This window comes from Hypomesus transpacificus, chromosome 18 (genome assembly GCF_021917145.1).
Source record: "Hypomesus transpacificus isolate Combined female chromosome 18, fHypTra1, whole genome shotgun sequence".
NCBI classification, from domain to species: domain Eukaryota; kingdom Metazoa; phylum Chordata; class Actinopteri; order Osmeriformes; family Osmeridae; genus Hypomesus; species Hypomesus transpacificus.
Genome location: NC_061077.1, coordinates 5,108,970 through 5,125,662, shown reverse-complemented (window position 1 = coordinate 5,125,662; position 16,693 = coordinate 5,108,970). Strand labels below are relative to the sequence as shown.

General features: G+C 45.3%; 1 protein-coding gene across 1 annotated transcript in view; it reads right to left on the bottom strand.

Moving 5' to 3' along the window:
* Window positions 1–16,693, bottom strand: part of slc12a5b (solute carrier family 12 member 5b) — a 36,137-nt gene that overhangs the window by 2,848 nt on the left and 16,596 nt on the right. Inside the window, exons 2-19 of the mRNA XM_047040934.1 lie at window positions 12,458–12,561; window positions 12,174–12,314; window positions 9,792–9,938; window positions 6,650–6,704; window positions 6,167–6,297; window positions 5,248–5,495; window positions 4,883–5,094; window positions 4,534–4,701; window positions 3,807–3,905; window positions 3,557–3,614; window positions 3,217–3,391; window positions 2,561–2,679; window positions 2,348–2,446; window positions 1,933–2,052; window positions 1,409–1,513; window positions 802–970; window positions 349–544; window positions 55–224 (exon numbers count right to left, since the gene is read on the bottom strand). Of these exons, the coding sequence (XP_046896890.1) occupies window positions 55–224; window positions 349–544; window positions 802–970; window positions 1,409–1,513; window positions 1,933–2,052; window positions 2,348–2,446; window positions 2,561–2,679; window positions 3,217–3,391; window positions 3,557–3,614; window positions 3,807–3,905; window positions 4,534–4,701; window positions 4,883–5,094; window positions 5,248–5,495; window positions 6,167–6,297; window positions 6,650–6,704; window positions 9,792–9,938; window positions 12,174–12,314; window positions 12,458–12,561 (2,516 nt within the window). The remainder of the gene's footprint in view (window positions 1–54; window positions 225–348; window positions 545–801; window positions 971–1,408; window positions 1,514–1,932; window positions 2,053–2,347; window positions 2,447–2,560; window positions 2,680–3,216; window positions 3,392–3,556; window positions 3,615–3,806; window positions 3,906–4,533; window positions 4,702–4,882; window positions 5,095–5,247; window positions 5,496–6,166; window positions 6,298–6,649; window positions 6,705–9,791; window positions 9,939–12,173; window positions 12,315–12,457; window positions 12,562–16,693) is intronic.

Genomic DNA, 16,693 nt, shown 5'->3' with positions numbered 1-16,693 from the left:
ATTCTAATCATTGTGACAAAATGTGGGATTAATTCCTGAGGAGCCATTGGTCACCTTGTGCTGGCGAAGAAGGAAGGGCAGCAGCATCAGCATGCCTCCATCATGGACGATCCACCACACGTCAATGTGGCCTTCAGTGAAGCGCTCACCATTGGACGGGTACGCAGCAATGTTCTTAGGGACGATCAGGGCCAAGCTGGCTGCAGTTGTCTCTCTAACCACCTCTGCATCCGGGAAGAACACATACACACTACTGAGAACATCTCTTGCTTTCACTGTCAGATCATTATTCTCAAAAGCCTGGTAACTAACAGGAGGTCTAAACCAACAGATCCACAACATGCTCACCAACAAAGTTCCTCAAGCGCAGGTTTTCTTCAGGCTGTTTCCAGGTGCGTGGCCAGCTGACCAGCACAGTGTTGTGCTTCAGGCCTCCCAGACCCCCAACCTGGATCAGGTGCGACGTGCCATCCCTCAGGTTGGAGGAGATGACCACCTGTGAGAAGCCCTTCACTTTTTCTGTCTCCATCAGCTTCCTCAGAGCCTAGGGGGGGAGAGGGGATATATGGTGGTCAGTGTACAGGGCTGTGGGGAGGGACAGGGTTGTGTGTGCTTCAGTATGCAAATGTCATGTGTAATTACTGTATGTGTCTTGTAGGTCTATCTGAATGCCTATCCAGCACGTTTTTCTGTTTGCGTGCTACAGTTTGTGTGTTTGTCTGTGCATGTGTATGTGTGCATCTGTGCATCTGTGTAAGATTTGCAGGGTATGTGTGTGTGCCCTTGTGTGTAAACACTAACCTGGTCTGCCCTCTGGGCCTCTGCACTGTTGTTGAGGAAGGTGCCCTCCACAGACGTGCCAACAATAGTCAGACCCTTTCCTGCTTTCAGCTGATTGGTCAGGGACAGCATGCGGGGCTGCTCAACGTTCTGCTCTGCATCCACGCTCACCAGGACCAGGATCTGGGGCCTAACCAGAGTGAGTACAAACACTGCTACTGCAACTGGGACATGGGTTTGTACAGCAAAAGGACAGGAAATGATCTGCCTAGCATGGCACAGGACAGGACTGACCTGAATACGCTAATGTCAGTGAAAATACCACATGACATGTTCTCAACCAGGGTTAGAGTGAACTACGAAAGTGAGTTTTATTTAGAATGTTTACAGTGAAAGTTGAAAATATTTTAAAATGTGTCAAATATTTTAAAAACAAAACCTAAATATTATGGAACTGTTAAATTATTGAAATAAATTCAGAATTAATGGAACTGAAATTAAAATCACTCCAACCCTCTTCTCCACTATTGAGTCAGATCTGTTTATCTGTTTAGAAAATGATTGGTTACTTTGTAAAATAATCCAAATGTATGATTCAAATGTCAAATGTATGTGTGTGTGTGGGGACCTCCAGTTCTTGGTATGCGGCGGTCCTTCCTCCAGCCTCATGAGGGCGAAGCGTGCAGCGCTGAGGGAAATGCCACGTATCCCATCTCCCCACTCCTTCTCCGCCCTGTCACACACACCACAGGCAGACAGGTTAAGGTGCCCCTTAGCCTGCACATCCTCATGCTGCTGTGGCTTACAGCAGCTTAACAGTCCACAGCTGTTAAACATGCTTAACCTCTAAAGAATCTAAGTCAAAACCTTTTGTCTTTAGCTAATAACACGTGATCATTTGTGTTTGTGCTGAACAGAAAAGTCAGTCTGTGTTTTCCTTAAAGGAGCCAAGTTCATCAGTGCCACTAAGTTAATAAAACGTGATAACCCACTGGCAACAGAATGAAGATACATGGCAAGACAAACTGAGAATGACAGTGTCTCTCTCTCTCTCGCTCCAGCCAAGCTTGTCTAGTTTGATGCAGTAATATATATTTTTTTCTGCTGATAGTCCAAGGTTATTCTCAGAGGGCTGAGAGCTAGCTCACTCACCCACAGAACTCAATGTATTTGTAGATGCAGCTAGCGATCACCATGGCGACGATGGCATAGTACCATGAACAGATGAACATGAGCGACAGACACAAGCTCATGCCCAGGAAGGAGAGAGCCCTGCAGGGGACAGGAAGTCACAATCTCAGTCTGTTGCTAACTGCTGCTACATTCACACCACAGGGAGATGGTGACAATAGTGAACACAGATTGGGGACAGGATATGTATGTCATATTTAGTCTGTTGCTATTGTGTTGCTGCCAGTAAAGATAAACAAAATCATAGTCTCCAAATTCCCATTTTGACAAACAGGTAGCCTCATTTGCCCCATTGTATGCCCTCTTTAGCGATCAGTCTATTTCACAGCTATTACAAAACTGTAATTTGGGACAACATGTTTAAATACTAACTGACCAGTGGTAGAACTTGAATCGAGGTCTCCAGTTCGGGGTTCTCAGAAGAGTCTGCAGGGCACAGGCCAAGTTGACAAACATGTAGCACATCAAGAAGAACCTAAAGAGGAGAAAACACATACTGAGCATCAGTAGTCCTACAGATTTAGGGCAGTAATTAGAAGAACAACCATTAAGGGACTGGAATAAGAAGATTAGCCAAGATTAGCCTTACATGGACAGGATGGGAGCCACAGCATCTAAGGAGGCAATGATGATGCCAATCTCACAGATACCGGCTGTGAGAAGCAGGGCCCATGTGGGCTCCCCATTGGCCTTACCATGGCCAAACACCTAGGAGACACAGAACACCGACATTCAACCTGAATGTACACTCACACATGCGCACAAAGCTAACACTCACACAGTATGACACACGGGCATTTCATGTGCAAACATTTACACATGCAAATACTAACCCCAGTCCCCCTCCTCAAACACATCCCCCCTCCACCTTCTAGCTACTTTCTAAAGCTCTGAAATACAGTTGAGGTGTTCTAGCCCCTCTGTTTCCCTCATTCAGGACACATTGGTCCCCCATGCATGGTCATTAATCATTGCTGTCTCAAACGCTGCAGACAGGTCTGCTGCTCTGCCTGGACTGCTGGTCCTTTTTTAATCAGTGGGCGCTAGACAGCTCCCTTCACAGCACGTCAACTTGAGGTCGGACTGTTAGTCTGGCCATGCATAGGTAATCACCGCTTTCTACTGAAACTATTAGCTTATCTAAGTTGAGTAAACCATAGTCTAGTATGTGTGCAGATGTGTGTGTGTGTAATGGAACAATCTGTGTGTGTGTGTGGTATGGTTCTACGTGATGTGTGTACTCACTCTCAGGAAAGGGATGATGCCATCGCGAGAGATAGCCTGGAGGAGACGTGGCGCTCCGGTCAAACTCTGAAGCCCCGCCCCACAAGTAGAGAAGAAGGAGCCAATCACGATGACCCAAGGGGAAGGCCATGCCAGTGTACCTATCACAAGGTTACCATTGACCCCTTCACCAAACCTAAGGGAGAACATGAGGATTGATGATAAACTGACTCTTTTACATGTGTACTAATTGGTAATGCCTACTGCACATTTGAACATAAAGCTTCTTAATTTGAAGTAGATCAAAACAAATGTAACTGGAGAAATACTTTTGGACGTTTGGAATAGAAAAATGACTCACTTGTCCCTAAGGACAACTCCTTCAATACAAGCTCCAAACAGCACCACAGCAGACATGTCTGGAAGGAGTGATTCAGGACGAAATGACCTCCACCCTTTGGTCAAAACTACAACCAAATCTCCATGTTTTACTTTCACAAATGTAAAATTGAAAAAAATGGAATGTGAATTAGTTAGGAAGAACAGTGATGGTTACAGAGGACAGTCCACTCAGCCCCACGGCCCCTCATGAGCCTACAGATAAAGGATACACACTATAGATGTGGTTGTGATGGCAGCGATGGTACCAATGGGGATGGACTTCTGGGCATCACGCAGGTCTCCAGAGCGGTTGGAGCCAGCCATGATACCTGGTAGGTAGACAGGCAGGACGATAACAGGATGGGTGTAACCCGAACATCTGACAGCGACACCTTTTCCTTACATCTTTGCTTTACACACGGTATGAATAGAAACGTTTTTCATCTAAATTCATCAGATAGTTTGTGATCAGATGAGGTTCAACAAAAACAAACGACTTGTCAAAGTCTATGCTTGATTTATTAATCTTAATTTAGACCGTAATCCTGCTGTAATGTCACAGAACAACAACAAAATAGATGTATACTGTTCAATGTGTGGCTGTTGGTAGTGGGACTGTGACTCATGTATTCCCCGGAATTTCTGCTGATGTGTTTTTTTGGCAAAACGTCCACTTCCTCTAGTTTTGCCTCACTCAACTTCACTTGTGTCATCAATTTGTAGAAAATATTTGTATCTTCCCACATTTGGCATCAGGGAGAGAAACTCCCTATTCACTCTTCCTGCTTTTTTATACTATAAAGGTGCTCGGCAAAGTACATCCAAAGGCATGAGCACTGCCCCAAACAAAGTATTTTCAGTACTGACAAAGCCAATGGCACAGATATGGAACATATCATGTTCAGATAATGGACTCAGAGCAGTAGTCATTGTATCAGACTGCCTACTGTGGCTGACCTGTGACGGAGGGGAAGTAGATCCCCACCAGCAGGGTGAAGAAGCTGGTGATGTCAGCCAGGACGTAGCGGTTGCTGTTGGTCATGGGAGCATCAGGGTCCGCTACGGACGGCACCCCACGTTTCTCCAAGACATCACCCTTATCCAGGTAGTAACCAAACAGGTTCTCTGTAACACAATGAGAGGAAATGGTTTGAGGGTGAACAGTAGGTATCCTAAGTATCCTTAAGTATAAGTATCCTTTAAGTATTTTAAAAGCCCTTAACAAAAGCCCTTAACATGCCCTTTAATGACTACTGCTTGATGTGATTGGATCTGGTCCTGCATGCCAGACTGGATGGGATCCCACCTGCCAGGATGCCGCTGGCGACCCCCGGAATGCCCTGGATCTCCGTCACGTTGTTGTTGACAAAGAAGTCATCACAGGTGGCGTTCAGGAAGGGCGAGTCACAGAATATGCGCCACAGCTTGGTGGTGACGGTACCGTTGTCTTTCTCGATGACCTTGGCACACACGTCGAAGCCCTTGGAGATCAGTGTTCGATTTCCCAACACACAGATGCTGTAAAGCATAGCAGACACAGCATTACTGCCCCTAGGTTCCAGTAAATGATGGTTATGCAAGAGCCACTAATAGGGGTAGATGTTACCTATAGCAGATTTATTAGAAGCTTTTCCTCCTCTATAAGTTAGGTCAGGAGGAAAATGTACTCACGGGAAGTCTGGAGGATCGATGGCAGTCTTGATGACTCCAGCGTACACAGCCACAATGGACAGGATGACACAGGCCAAGAAAAGCAGGGCCAACTTGTTTACATATTTGACCCCCACAAACACCACCAGGGCCATGAGACTGAGCACGATGGTGCCGTACACACGCATGTTGTTGAGCAGGGCTGCCTCGGCCTCGGGCCCCTCCAGGCCCTCCAGCTTAAAGATGGCTGCCTGGGGTAAGATGTAGATCTGGGAGAGGAAGAGAAAGAGGGACGAGGTGGGAGGAAGAATATTATCTATTTGTATTTTATATTGATGTTCTTACCTTGCTTCAATAATCTTAACTGCACCACGTTGAGATTTGCTTCAAATGTTAAGTGCATTACAAATGAAATATTTTATTATATTAGAAGAGATGGGAATGATAAGCAGGGAGTGAGGAGTGTTTGGGATGAGCAAGAGAGAAAGACAGGGAGGGAGGGAAGGAAGGAGGGATGAAGACATTATCTCTGGAAATGGTGAGAACATGATAAATAATGAAAAGCTTTTATATTGCAATGATGACTGTGACAGCTCCAACAACTGACTCGCTATATCAAAGAGATATTGAATAATAATGCACTATTTTCTGACAAACGTCAGAAATAAATAATATGTCTGTAGAGTGCTTGTTGAAGAAAATCACTTTATTTAGAATAGATTAAATGTGCTTTGTAAATAGTGTGGCTATGTGTCTGCCTTATCTTCTCCCCCAAACCGTGCTGTGTACCTACAAATGGACAAAAATGTAAGTGTGCATCACTACTCCACGTTCATAAATATTTCATGTTACCATGCCCAGAATAAAGTTCTGTACAAGAAACTGGGGAATAAAAACAGATAGCATTCAAAGCAGGCCAGATGAAATCAGGGTTCTTCACCAGCAGAAGCTCTATGGAGCCCAGGATGTACATGGCACCCGCAAACGTGGTTCCCAGGTAGAAACAGATTCCAACAGCTCCACCAAACTCAGGCCCAAGAGAACGAGAGATCATGTAGTAGGAGCCTCCAGCTGGAACACACACACAAAGGCACACATGTATACACACAAGCTGTTGGTAATCTGTATTGCTACTACTATAATATAACTCAATTGGAAAACGTATTTGTTGTGATTTAAGATGAGTATAAAGTGGTATGGCAGTGATTAGGCCATTGCAGTAGCCTGGCCAGTACTTCTACACATCTGAGCAACGGGCACCTCATCAGAGGGCACTAAAACCTAATGGGCTTGAAAGAACAAGAGGATTGCACTGTAGCACCCACACCTCTCCTGAGGTACACATTCACACACAAACACACACACACACACACATACACACGCATACACACACAAACACACACAAACACACACACCAATTTACCTGGCACAACTCCATTTGTCGCAATGGCACTCATGGAAATGGCGGTCAGCATGGTCTAAAAGGAAAAAAAAACATTTTAAATGTAGCAGGATAAAAGCTATGTTAGCCTCTAGCATATCACTCCAACCTCACAACTAACGTTGCACTGCACTATATGGATGACTAATTATTACAAATTGGTGACCTTCAAATGAATTGCACCTCAGTAATGTATTCATGATTGTATCAGTAAGAAACCCAAGTGGATTGAGGTGACGTGACACATCATCACATAACAAGCTTGACTAATCATTATATTTGTGTGGGAGCGACCTGCATAGCTTGTTATGTGTGTTCTATCCTTTCAGCTGTGTCCGTGAGCAACACAGGAGACAAGGACATAGGCTAAATAAAGGATTAATAATGAATATGTTGGGCAGGCAGACTGTCTGCTAATGCTCAGTGATGCAGAGAGGGCATTTCACTCGACACAAAGCAGTGACAAGGGGAGACGGAGAAAGAGAGAGATAAAGAAGGAAGAGAGAGACAGAGTGAGAGAAAAAAAACTATAGGTGGGTGTGATAAATGGCAGGACGAACAAGTGGGAGAAGAATATCAAAGGAATGAGAAGCTGAGGAAAATACCAGTGAAAGACTAAAAGAGAGGGAGAGAGAGAAAGAATGGGGCAAAAAATGGGAGAGGAAGTAGATCAACGTGACAAAAGGAGAAAGGCCAACAGATGGAAAAGACAAAGGGAAGGGGAGGACATGATATAGTGTCAATAATCTGAAGACAATAGTTAGCCAAGAAGGAAAGAAATAGCCAGGGGAGTGGAAAAGATGGCTGGACTGACATAAACACTGAATAGGTCAGAATGAGAGGCTGGGAGAGAAAAGGGTGGTTTTAGAGGTAGTGAAGAACAGAGATCCTACAAAGGGAGTAGCTGTCAGCCACAGAAACATGTAGTAGGAGTGACAGAGGGAGGTGAAAGAAAAAGTCAGTGATGAGAGGGAGAAACCGAGGGAGATAGTGGACGAGAGAACAAAACGAGAGAGATGATGGAAGCTGATCAATAACCCCAATGTGCATGTGTCTCCAGGGCTCTGCAGCTGGGTGTGTGTGTACATGGATCAATGTTAAATTCAGATCCAGCCTACCTTGTCTGGCAAGCCTGGAGACTGTGCTAAGTGACTCTGTAATCAGGTCCTAATGAAGTGACCCTGGTCTCTGTGGATCACTGATAAGAACCTAATTGTTTTAGTGCTATCTACGTGAAACCGCTGCAAAGATAAGTGGGTGGCTGCTGGCGACTGGGCAGGATGTGTAGTGGACAAGCATGAGAGAATGTGTGGCAAGTTTGCAGTCATCTTGGATCTACGGTATTGGACTGTGTGAAACACTATGATCATGGACATTGTGTTAGAGGCTACTTATATTTACACTTGTCACTGTGACCCTGATGAGGGATACATCAATAAAAATCCATGTTTTTTGAAGCAGCACTTCTCCAAACACAGCCAACCCATGCTCTTCTCCCATGCATGAAAACCTTGCTGTCAAATCTCCTCAGGTCGTCTGAGGGCTTCTCCCCATGCATGTCCACTAACTGCTGGACAAAGAGGGAGGCGTGGGTGCGTGATGCTGTGGGCCAGTCCATTAGTACTGTCACACACTGGCACAGCACCTCCCTGTGGTGGCACTAAAGAGGGCTCCCTCGGGAGGCCAGGTCACCACCTCCGTGTACGGCTGCAGGTGAGGCTGTCTCCGAGAGGGAGGGGGGACGGAGAGGGGGAGGGAGCAGGGGCTGGACGTCAGATCAGAGGAGCTGGGCTGTGTGCTGGTCTTTGATCAGTGCGTGCTTCAGGGTGGCTTCTCTGCCATCATCAACAGTGACTGAGCAGATAGCAGCTCAGTGAGCTAGATGTCCTTGGTCACTGAATCTGCATGGTCCAAACAGGAGGCCGCTTGGTGCTGTAGGAGCTCATAAGCTCAGGGAGGGGAGGTGTTGGTCTTCAATGCTATCATGCAGATTTGAGTCTTTTATATTACCATTACTGTGTGTAAAGGCATTTGGATTTGGAAATTGCCCAAATGCCCAAATTGCATAAGGATGTAGAAGAAAAATCTTTTGATGGAATAGCAAAGCTGCCCAACTGGGTGAAATATGTGTACTTTTTGTAAATGAGAGGATGAGTTGTACATGTATTTGAAAGCTTTTACAGCTACCTCAGGTCAAAATAGGATTAAAATGGGATTTACACAACAGTGAGAGCTTTTAACATCAAACAGAATGAACATGGGAATGGCATGTAGGATGTTCTGATCTGGGCTGCAAACTGCCCTTACTCTGCCCAGCTCACCCTGCCCTTACTCTGCCTAGCTCACACTGGCACACAGCCCATCCTAACACCCATAAACAAGAAAGAGATAGAGAGAGAGAGAGAGATAGAGAGAGAGGGAGATAGGGAGAAGCCAATACACAAGACAGGCAAAGGTATCTCCTGTGAGATAGAAAGAGAATGATGGACCAATTGTAGATGCAAGACAGCCATAGAGATATATGGGGAGATACAGACACAGACACAGTACTGGAGAGGTAACGGTGTCCACAGTTGTAATAGTGAAAGGATGATCCAAAATATAAGATTAAATGTAGTGCAGAATGGCAATAGTAGTCATGAAACCAGGACTCAGATGAGAAAGATTGTCTACAAGTACAGTACAACAGATAAATATGGCTGGACTCTAGATAATGTATTATTATCCCATGTATGTTGGAAGCGACAAGTGATATGACTCCAACATACAATTAGGAAATAGTTAGGCTTGGGCTTTCATGCTGCTCCCCTCCTACCAAAGTCCTGGATCTCATGTCGGGAGAGAAGGCACCAGCGTGATGCTGTGTGCGTGTGATCTCACCACAGATGCTGATGATTCAGATGGCATTTGAAGCAGACCATACGTCAGATCTGACTTTTTTCCCAAACATATGGCTTTGAATGACGCAGTAAATGTTCAAACGCGTTGCCTTGGTTTGATATGTTGTTTACGTTTTCAAAGTTTTGTGTCAGCAGTGTTTGCACTTGGTCAGCTTTGGAGATGACCTTTCAGGCGTCTTCCCTTAAACCGTGAGTGGGCCATGCTAGACAGAAGATGCACTTACTGTGGAGCAACACATGAAGACGATGATGAAGGAGCCCAAGACCCCTCCGATCCCCACCATCCAGGTCATCCGCAGGAACAGGATCACTCCAAAGATGTTCTGGATGCAGGGCAGGTACACGCCCATCAGAGTGCCCAGCTGAGGAGCCTGGGAAGCAAACACAGCCCAACAGAGAGACAGTTCATCACCAGTCTCACAGTCACATACAGTAGGACTGATCAAAGACGCCCTTCCTCTGCCATGAAGTGAACACAGAATCATTCCCCAATTAACTGTGGATTATGAGATTGGGTCAGGCTCAAAGAAACCTCCCCCCCAACATCCTATCAACCCAACCCTTTTCGTCCTCCTCAATTCAGGCACTAAGACTCATCACCATCTGAGGAGAGGATGACAACCTCTTTGTTTAGTCAGAATGGGAACATCTCTCTCATTAACCTGGTTGAATGGCAGTGTGAGATAGGGCTGTCTTCTCCTTTTCCTCATTTTTTGGTCTGGTGATACGTTTTTGGCTCTGAAATGGCGGAAGGTCTGAGGCAATTAAGCCCAAAATTGGGCTTACGCTTCACTGTGTCTTTTTGAAAGCAAGGAACCTATAGTAGATGTGTTTATACTGTATCTGTGCAAACACATCTCTCCCGTCATGTTTATGGCAGTCTATGCGTCGTGCACTCACCCATTTTCGAATGACTCAGATAGAGGGAGAAAAGCCCTCATTAACTTCTGCTTGTGTGCCCTGTCTGTCTATATATGTGGGAGATAAATGTAATTATCTCTACAATGTCTGCCCACGGCACAGTTCCTAAACTACGCACTTGATGAGAAATGGCTGTGTCAACTGAGTTCAAATCTCTCATAGGACCTCAGCAGCATGTGCTGTCATATAGAGCCCCTCCTCACAGTCAGATGGTGTGAGCCGCTGTCCAGTCATGTGGGACATTTCTCATTACTGAGCACAATGAAATATTTGTTCCATTACATTGGTTGCCACTAAAACCAATATTTCCCAGGATAAGATTGAAAGGATGGCAGTTTTAATCCCAGTTGTTCATAAAACATTCTCATTTTTGTCATGACAGGAAGTGACATCACTGGCAGTGTTAAACACAGCACAAGTGAAAGAACTCATTTGTCCTCTTAGTCCTTGCCTGTCTCTCTGACATTCTGATTAAGTGTCTGAAACTCCTCATTTAAATTCGGTGGAGCCCAGGGAAAGGCTGTGAGATGAAGAGAAAATTGAAATATGCATGGAGAGAAGGATGTCAATGCCCTGGAGGTCTGCTGTATCCATGGGGGAGAGACAGCTAGCGGTAGTCCACTGGTGAGACACTCTGACAGGCTGTCTGGCTCAGGTTTTGCCCTTGGACCATCAGAGTTCCAGGTGACTCTATCATTTTAGGGCCTTGCACATAAAGCACCCAATCCTCAGCATTCTAGAATGGTTTATCTGATCACTGGAATTGGAAACGCTATTTTCCATGATACATACATATGCATCAGCTTTTCTCAACATAAACTAATTCTCTAAACATATCTCTGAAGATGGAAACACACTATTACAAAAATAAACTGTGGGATGTATTAGTATGCAGTGGAGTCATGTGTCCCACATTCAGCACATCACACATCAAGCTGTTGAGTAAAGCTGGCGTGACGCTTCAAAACCCTCCTCGCCTGGACCATGCTTACCATGCTACAGTAGGAAATACATCCCAAATCACTCAGCCATACATCTACCCATTCTAGTTGCTTATCATGTTGTTCCCTTCTGGCCTTCTGGCTGTGGATTCAGGCTGGAATGATGAACGAAGCGGGCCGAAGCAGGAAGTTGAGCGGCAGGCAGAGAGAGCAGCTTGTTGTAGCTGTCTTCTGCTCCGCTGCTCCCATGGGTGATAATGGGCCTAACGTTGCCCTGCTGAGGCCAGATAAATGACGAAACTGCTGTGTAACGGCTGGGAAAGAAAAGGCCAGCGCACACGGCCATCAATAACTTTCAGTCCAGCTCTAAACATTGGGGACAAGATCATTAATAACAGGGCCCGTACTTGACCTATTACCATAGACTTGCCTGGAAGAGGAGGGAGGCACACACTCTGCTAGCCGTGATCAGCTCAAAGCTTAATGATGTTTGGAAGTTGTGCCTTCCGCCCGAGATTGAAGGCTCTGAGGAGTGATGAGTCAGCGCAGATTTAATCTCCCCAATCACAAACCTCGCCTTTTGCCGGTAGATTACTTTTTAGAACAGTTCTCAGGAACAACATCTGTGACTTTTTCCGTGTCCAGATCAGAGAAATGAGAACTAAGTCCGCATACGAAAAGGCTTTGTGTTGTTTCAGTGCTTGATGGGGACAGAGAGGACGGATGTAGCAGAGGGGGAGGTACCTTGGTGGGCTTCTTGGAAGGACGGGCCCCCTCCTCGTTGTTTTCCGCCTCCTCATGCTCCTTGCTGCCCTGGGGCAGGTTGGAGTAGTTGGCCAGACTGCTGAGGAGAGACGACACCATTGGGCTGGTGTCCATTTCCTCCTGCACCACAAACACACACACACACAGACATGCATCAATACAACAGAATTGAATATGCTGTCTGACGCACTACGTGTAGCACGTGTACCATAAATGCAGTCCCTATATGAAGTGTGTTCCAGTATTGATCATGTATATCTGACCTCAAAAAGAGCCATGTTTTTGCCATCATACTGCTGACTCTTCTCCACATCACTGGCACTGCTGCTGTTGATGAAGGGACTGCTCTCCTTGGGATTTCCATCACCTGCAGCACACACACACACACACACACACACACACACCACAGGTTTAATATGCTTGTAGCATTCTCACTGAAAGAGAAATCCAATTGTTTCAACAGGAAAGTAAAATGATTAGGTCTCCATGAATATGAATGGGTTGTTTGTTAATAAATGATGTTAGCTTTGTGAAATTATTCATCATTCAGGATTTAATTATGAAGCACACATGGGGTATTCACACAAGCCCTAAAACAGTCTATTTAGATAGAACCATACACAGATTGTTGGTGAGTGTTCGTGCTGTGACTGCAAAAGTTGACCAGAGACATCAAATGATGTGTATTCATCATCTTCATGTTTATTTCCAAAGCTCACACAGGAAACCTCCTACAAAAAGTCAAATATTAGAGAGTTCAGGATTCTGAAGTACATAATAGTGAACTTTAAAGGAGGGAAGACAGTCGTTTGCACACACCCAAACATACTTGTGCAAACAGACACACAAACCCATCTCTTGCTCCTCTACTGCTCCAATCAATCCTTTCTGGATGGTCTGGGCTGTATCCCCTCCAGTCTGGCCTGGTGGTGTGATGGTGTCCCCTGCCTTTCTGCCGGCTTCCTACCTGACACACACTTTGTGCGCACAGCCTATTTTTAGCCTGGCGCGGTGGCAGATAGGGGCACTGGCTGCCTCCCTTCCCCTGCACGTCCCTGGAGAGACCCTCCTCAGACAGCAGTAGAGGAATACTAAAGACCCATTGCAGTGCATCACAGCCAGGCTGCTACCAGTAGCCACAAGCCTCCACACAGGCCTTGCTGGTGAACACCAGGCCAGCATACAGAACCCACCCTGTAGAGAACCAGCCCATACTCAAACCTTACCAGCTGATGGCTTGAAGTCTAAAACATCTTTCTAAAACCGAATCAATAACCCCTCCATCCCTTCCATCCCACCTCCAAGAAAACAATCGACCAGAGTGTGGGATGAAGAGACAACTTAAGGCAGAGTGTGTTCATGGAGACCGAATTCTTAAAAGATTATGGTTCATCTTATTAATATTTGTATGGATTTTCCCACACTGAAATAATAAACTTGCTATCTACATGCGCAAATGGTGAACCAATATATTTTGGTGTCTGTGAAGTATTCCTCCTATAATCTTTTATTTGCTTTTTGTTCTACTTTTGATGTTTTAATCCCCTGGGGAGAACAGGTGCACATTCCTGTTATATGTTGCCCGTCAAAATCAGGTAAACCTTCGGGGGGGGGGATTTGCTTCCTTTTATACTAAGCACATATTGGCTGAGAATGTTGTTAAGGACCTGCGTGATGTTTATTTTATTGCTATATTGGACTCAGATGAAACAGGTATCTGCATGGCCGTGCTGTGTAGCCTGGTTAGAAATGCCTTTATTCTGTATGTCACTTCCAACTGTGTCTGTGAAATTCAGCACAGCATCATATGGTTTTCAATTACCAAAGTCTCACATACTGTTGACGAGCATTTGTACAGCAGTAAACCATCCATGACTACAATCTTAACTGAACCATATCGTAGCATCATGTGTTGCATTATACAAAGTACTACCATCTGCACCTCCTACTTGGCATCCATACTGCATCTCTATGACGTGACTATTGATTCTTTTCTTCCCCTCAAATGGATGTCACAGCATGAGACAAGGGACCAATAAAAAGCAGTCCAGAAGGAGTGCTCTATGTCAGTAAACATTATTAGTGAACATGGCCATACATAGTACCCATCAGTATGCTGTTCACTGTGAGCTCATATTGACCTGTTCCAGAGCATGTTCTCCTCCATCAGGTGTTCTCCACCCACATGCATATTGGAAATGTAATGTGTTTTTTCATTGTACTCTAGGCTGTAATTAGCATTCATATTGAACAACACATTAAACTCAACATTGTTTGTTGTAAATCACAATTTCTAAATGAAATACATTGCGCTATAGCTGACAAAATTACACATTGTGCAGTTCCCCTACATGTGCATTTTCTGTGTGTGTGTGTATGTGTGTGTGTGTGTGCAAATTATATTGACATGACCTCTCGTGAATTTACATACACCCTCTTTGTCCTCTACCTGCTGTATTGATCAGTCAGGAGAAGGACATTCAGACACTTTGGTTGTGAACCTACTCCCTCCCTCCCTCCCTCCCTCCCTCCCTCCCTCCCTCCCTCCCTCCCTCCCTCCCTCCCTCCCTCCCTCCCTCCCTCCCTCCCTCCCTCTACTGCTGTCAGACCTGTGTCTCACCATGCACCTCCACCAATAGCAGGACAGCAGAGGGGTACATAGCTACTGTAGGACATGGGGAGGGTATAGATCTCATTTACGGCAAGGATAAGGTAATTAGGAGAGAAAGGGAGGGAGGAAGAAAGAAGGTGTTTGTATGTGTATGTCCTTTTTAGTGACCTACACATTACAAATGCCCTCTTAGTGTTGAGGCACCTTAGACCATGTTGCCCTGCCTTTATGCGGTCCAACAAGCCAGCGACTCTTTAATAGTCCACTCTACACAACAGTCTGTGAGCCACACAGATCAATGGAGTTTATCGTGCACGTCAATTACATCAATACTTATAGGAATGACAATAAATAAGACCAAGTATAGGTCTGACATGACAATCACAGTTAAGAAATCAAGCTGACAGTCAAATCCCAGTCATCCTGATAGTTCCTGTGTAATTGGTGAACAAAACAACATCTTGGTCCCCGAGGTGTTTTTGAACAGTGATATACTAGCTGCAGTACCTGACTGAAAGAGCCAAAACACTTGTTGGGAGAGTGCCAGGCAGTAAAGAGCCAAAGTCCTGGAATAGATCGGCTAGAGAGAAAAGGAGCTGGTGGATAGGACAAGGATACCTCAGGGTCCTCTCTCTCTCTCTCTCTCTCTCTCTCTCTCTCTCTCTCTCTCTCTATCTGTCTCTCTCTCTCTCTTTCTGTCTCTCTCTCTCATGACACTACAGCTGTCTCAGTTTGGTCTGTGTGAAGAGATACTGCAACTTCTCCTGACCATATCCACTATTCATTACAATCAAATGAGCAGAGGCAACTCCTAGGAGAGCAAACACTAGCCTAAGATAGGGGAACTGTCTCTTGCCAGCTTTAATACAGCCTTGGACTGACAAACACTAACAAAGTTGTTGATCTGGGAAGAAACGGCCTAGGTATCAGTGTTTTGTATGACGGCATCCTTCAGCAGGACCTTCCTCACTAACATTAACATTCCAAACAGTGTACAGAGGAAAACGGACATGATCCATTGGCAAAATCACCCCTCTGCATGATGTTTCCTCAGCATTCTCACAGCTTAAATAAGCCTGTAAATGATGGATCCAGAGAGGCAAAGCAAATGTCATACATATACATGAGCTACTGTTGGGGCTGGCAGACGGTCCAGGCATTGCATACATTAGCCTACAGATGGAGCATCTGCAGACGGCGGACCGTGCACTTGAAACACCCCTAGGAAGATCAAAAGAGGGGAACTCCGCTGCATGTCCATAACATCAGAAAGCGAGTGATGTTTCCATAGCTATTCTCCGTGCAAGGACAGGAAGAAGCCTGAGTGTTGCGTCACTGACTGGGGGCTGTGTCTCGCAGACTCAGCCCACTGCACCAAACACAGCAACGTCTGCTGTGATTAACTCTAAAAAGAACATGCCGTGCCCAACCTCTCCTCCACCATATTCTAGCTAGGGATAACCAATTCAGGAAATAACTGAATGAATAAGTTGTCCTCTGGGCCAAGCCTGTGGAGTGAAACACTTCACTTCCTCTGGTGTCTTTCTCACACTCCCTCTAACTTCCTCGACATACTAAACATCACTCTGACAAAGGTCCAGTTGAGGAAACATTTGACATACTTGAATACCACAAGAAATGAAAGTGTGTGATTTTTCAAAATGGTGTAAATGCTCTATCAGCACCTTAGTGGGTATTCCTTCTTATTCAGTTAATTGAGTTATTATGAACACTTGAAACTGCTGAGGAGCTGATGGTGCACAAACAAATGACCAAGAGAACGTTGCAATCCAGCTCTCATGTCGTCAGTGTTACCTCTCAGACCACAACTCCTCCATTCATAAAGAGCTGTCTGACTGTAAAGGGTTAGGTCACTCCTAGACTTGGC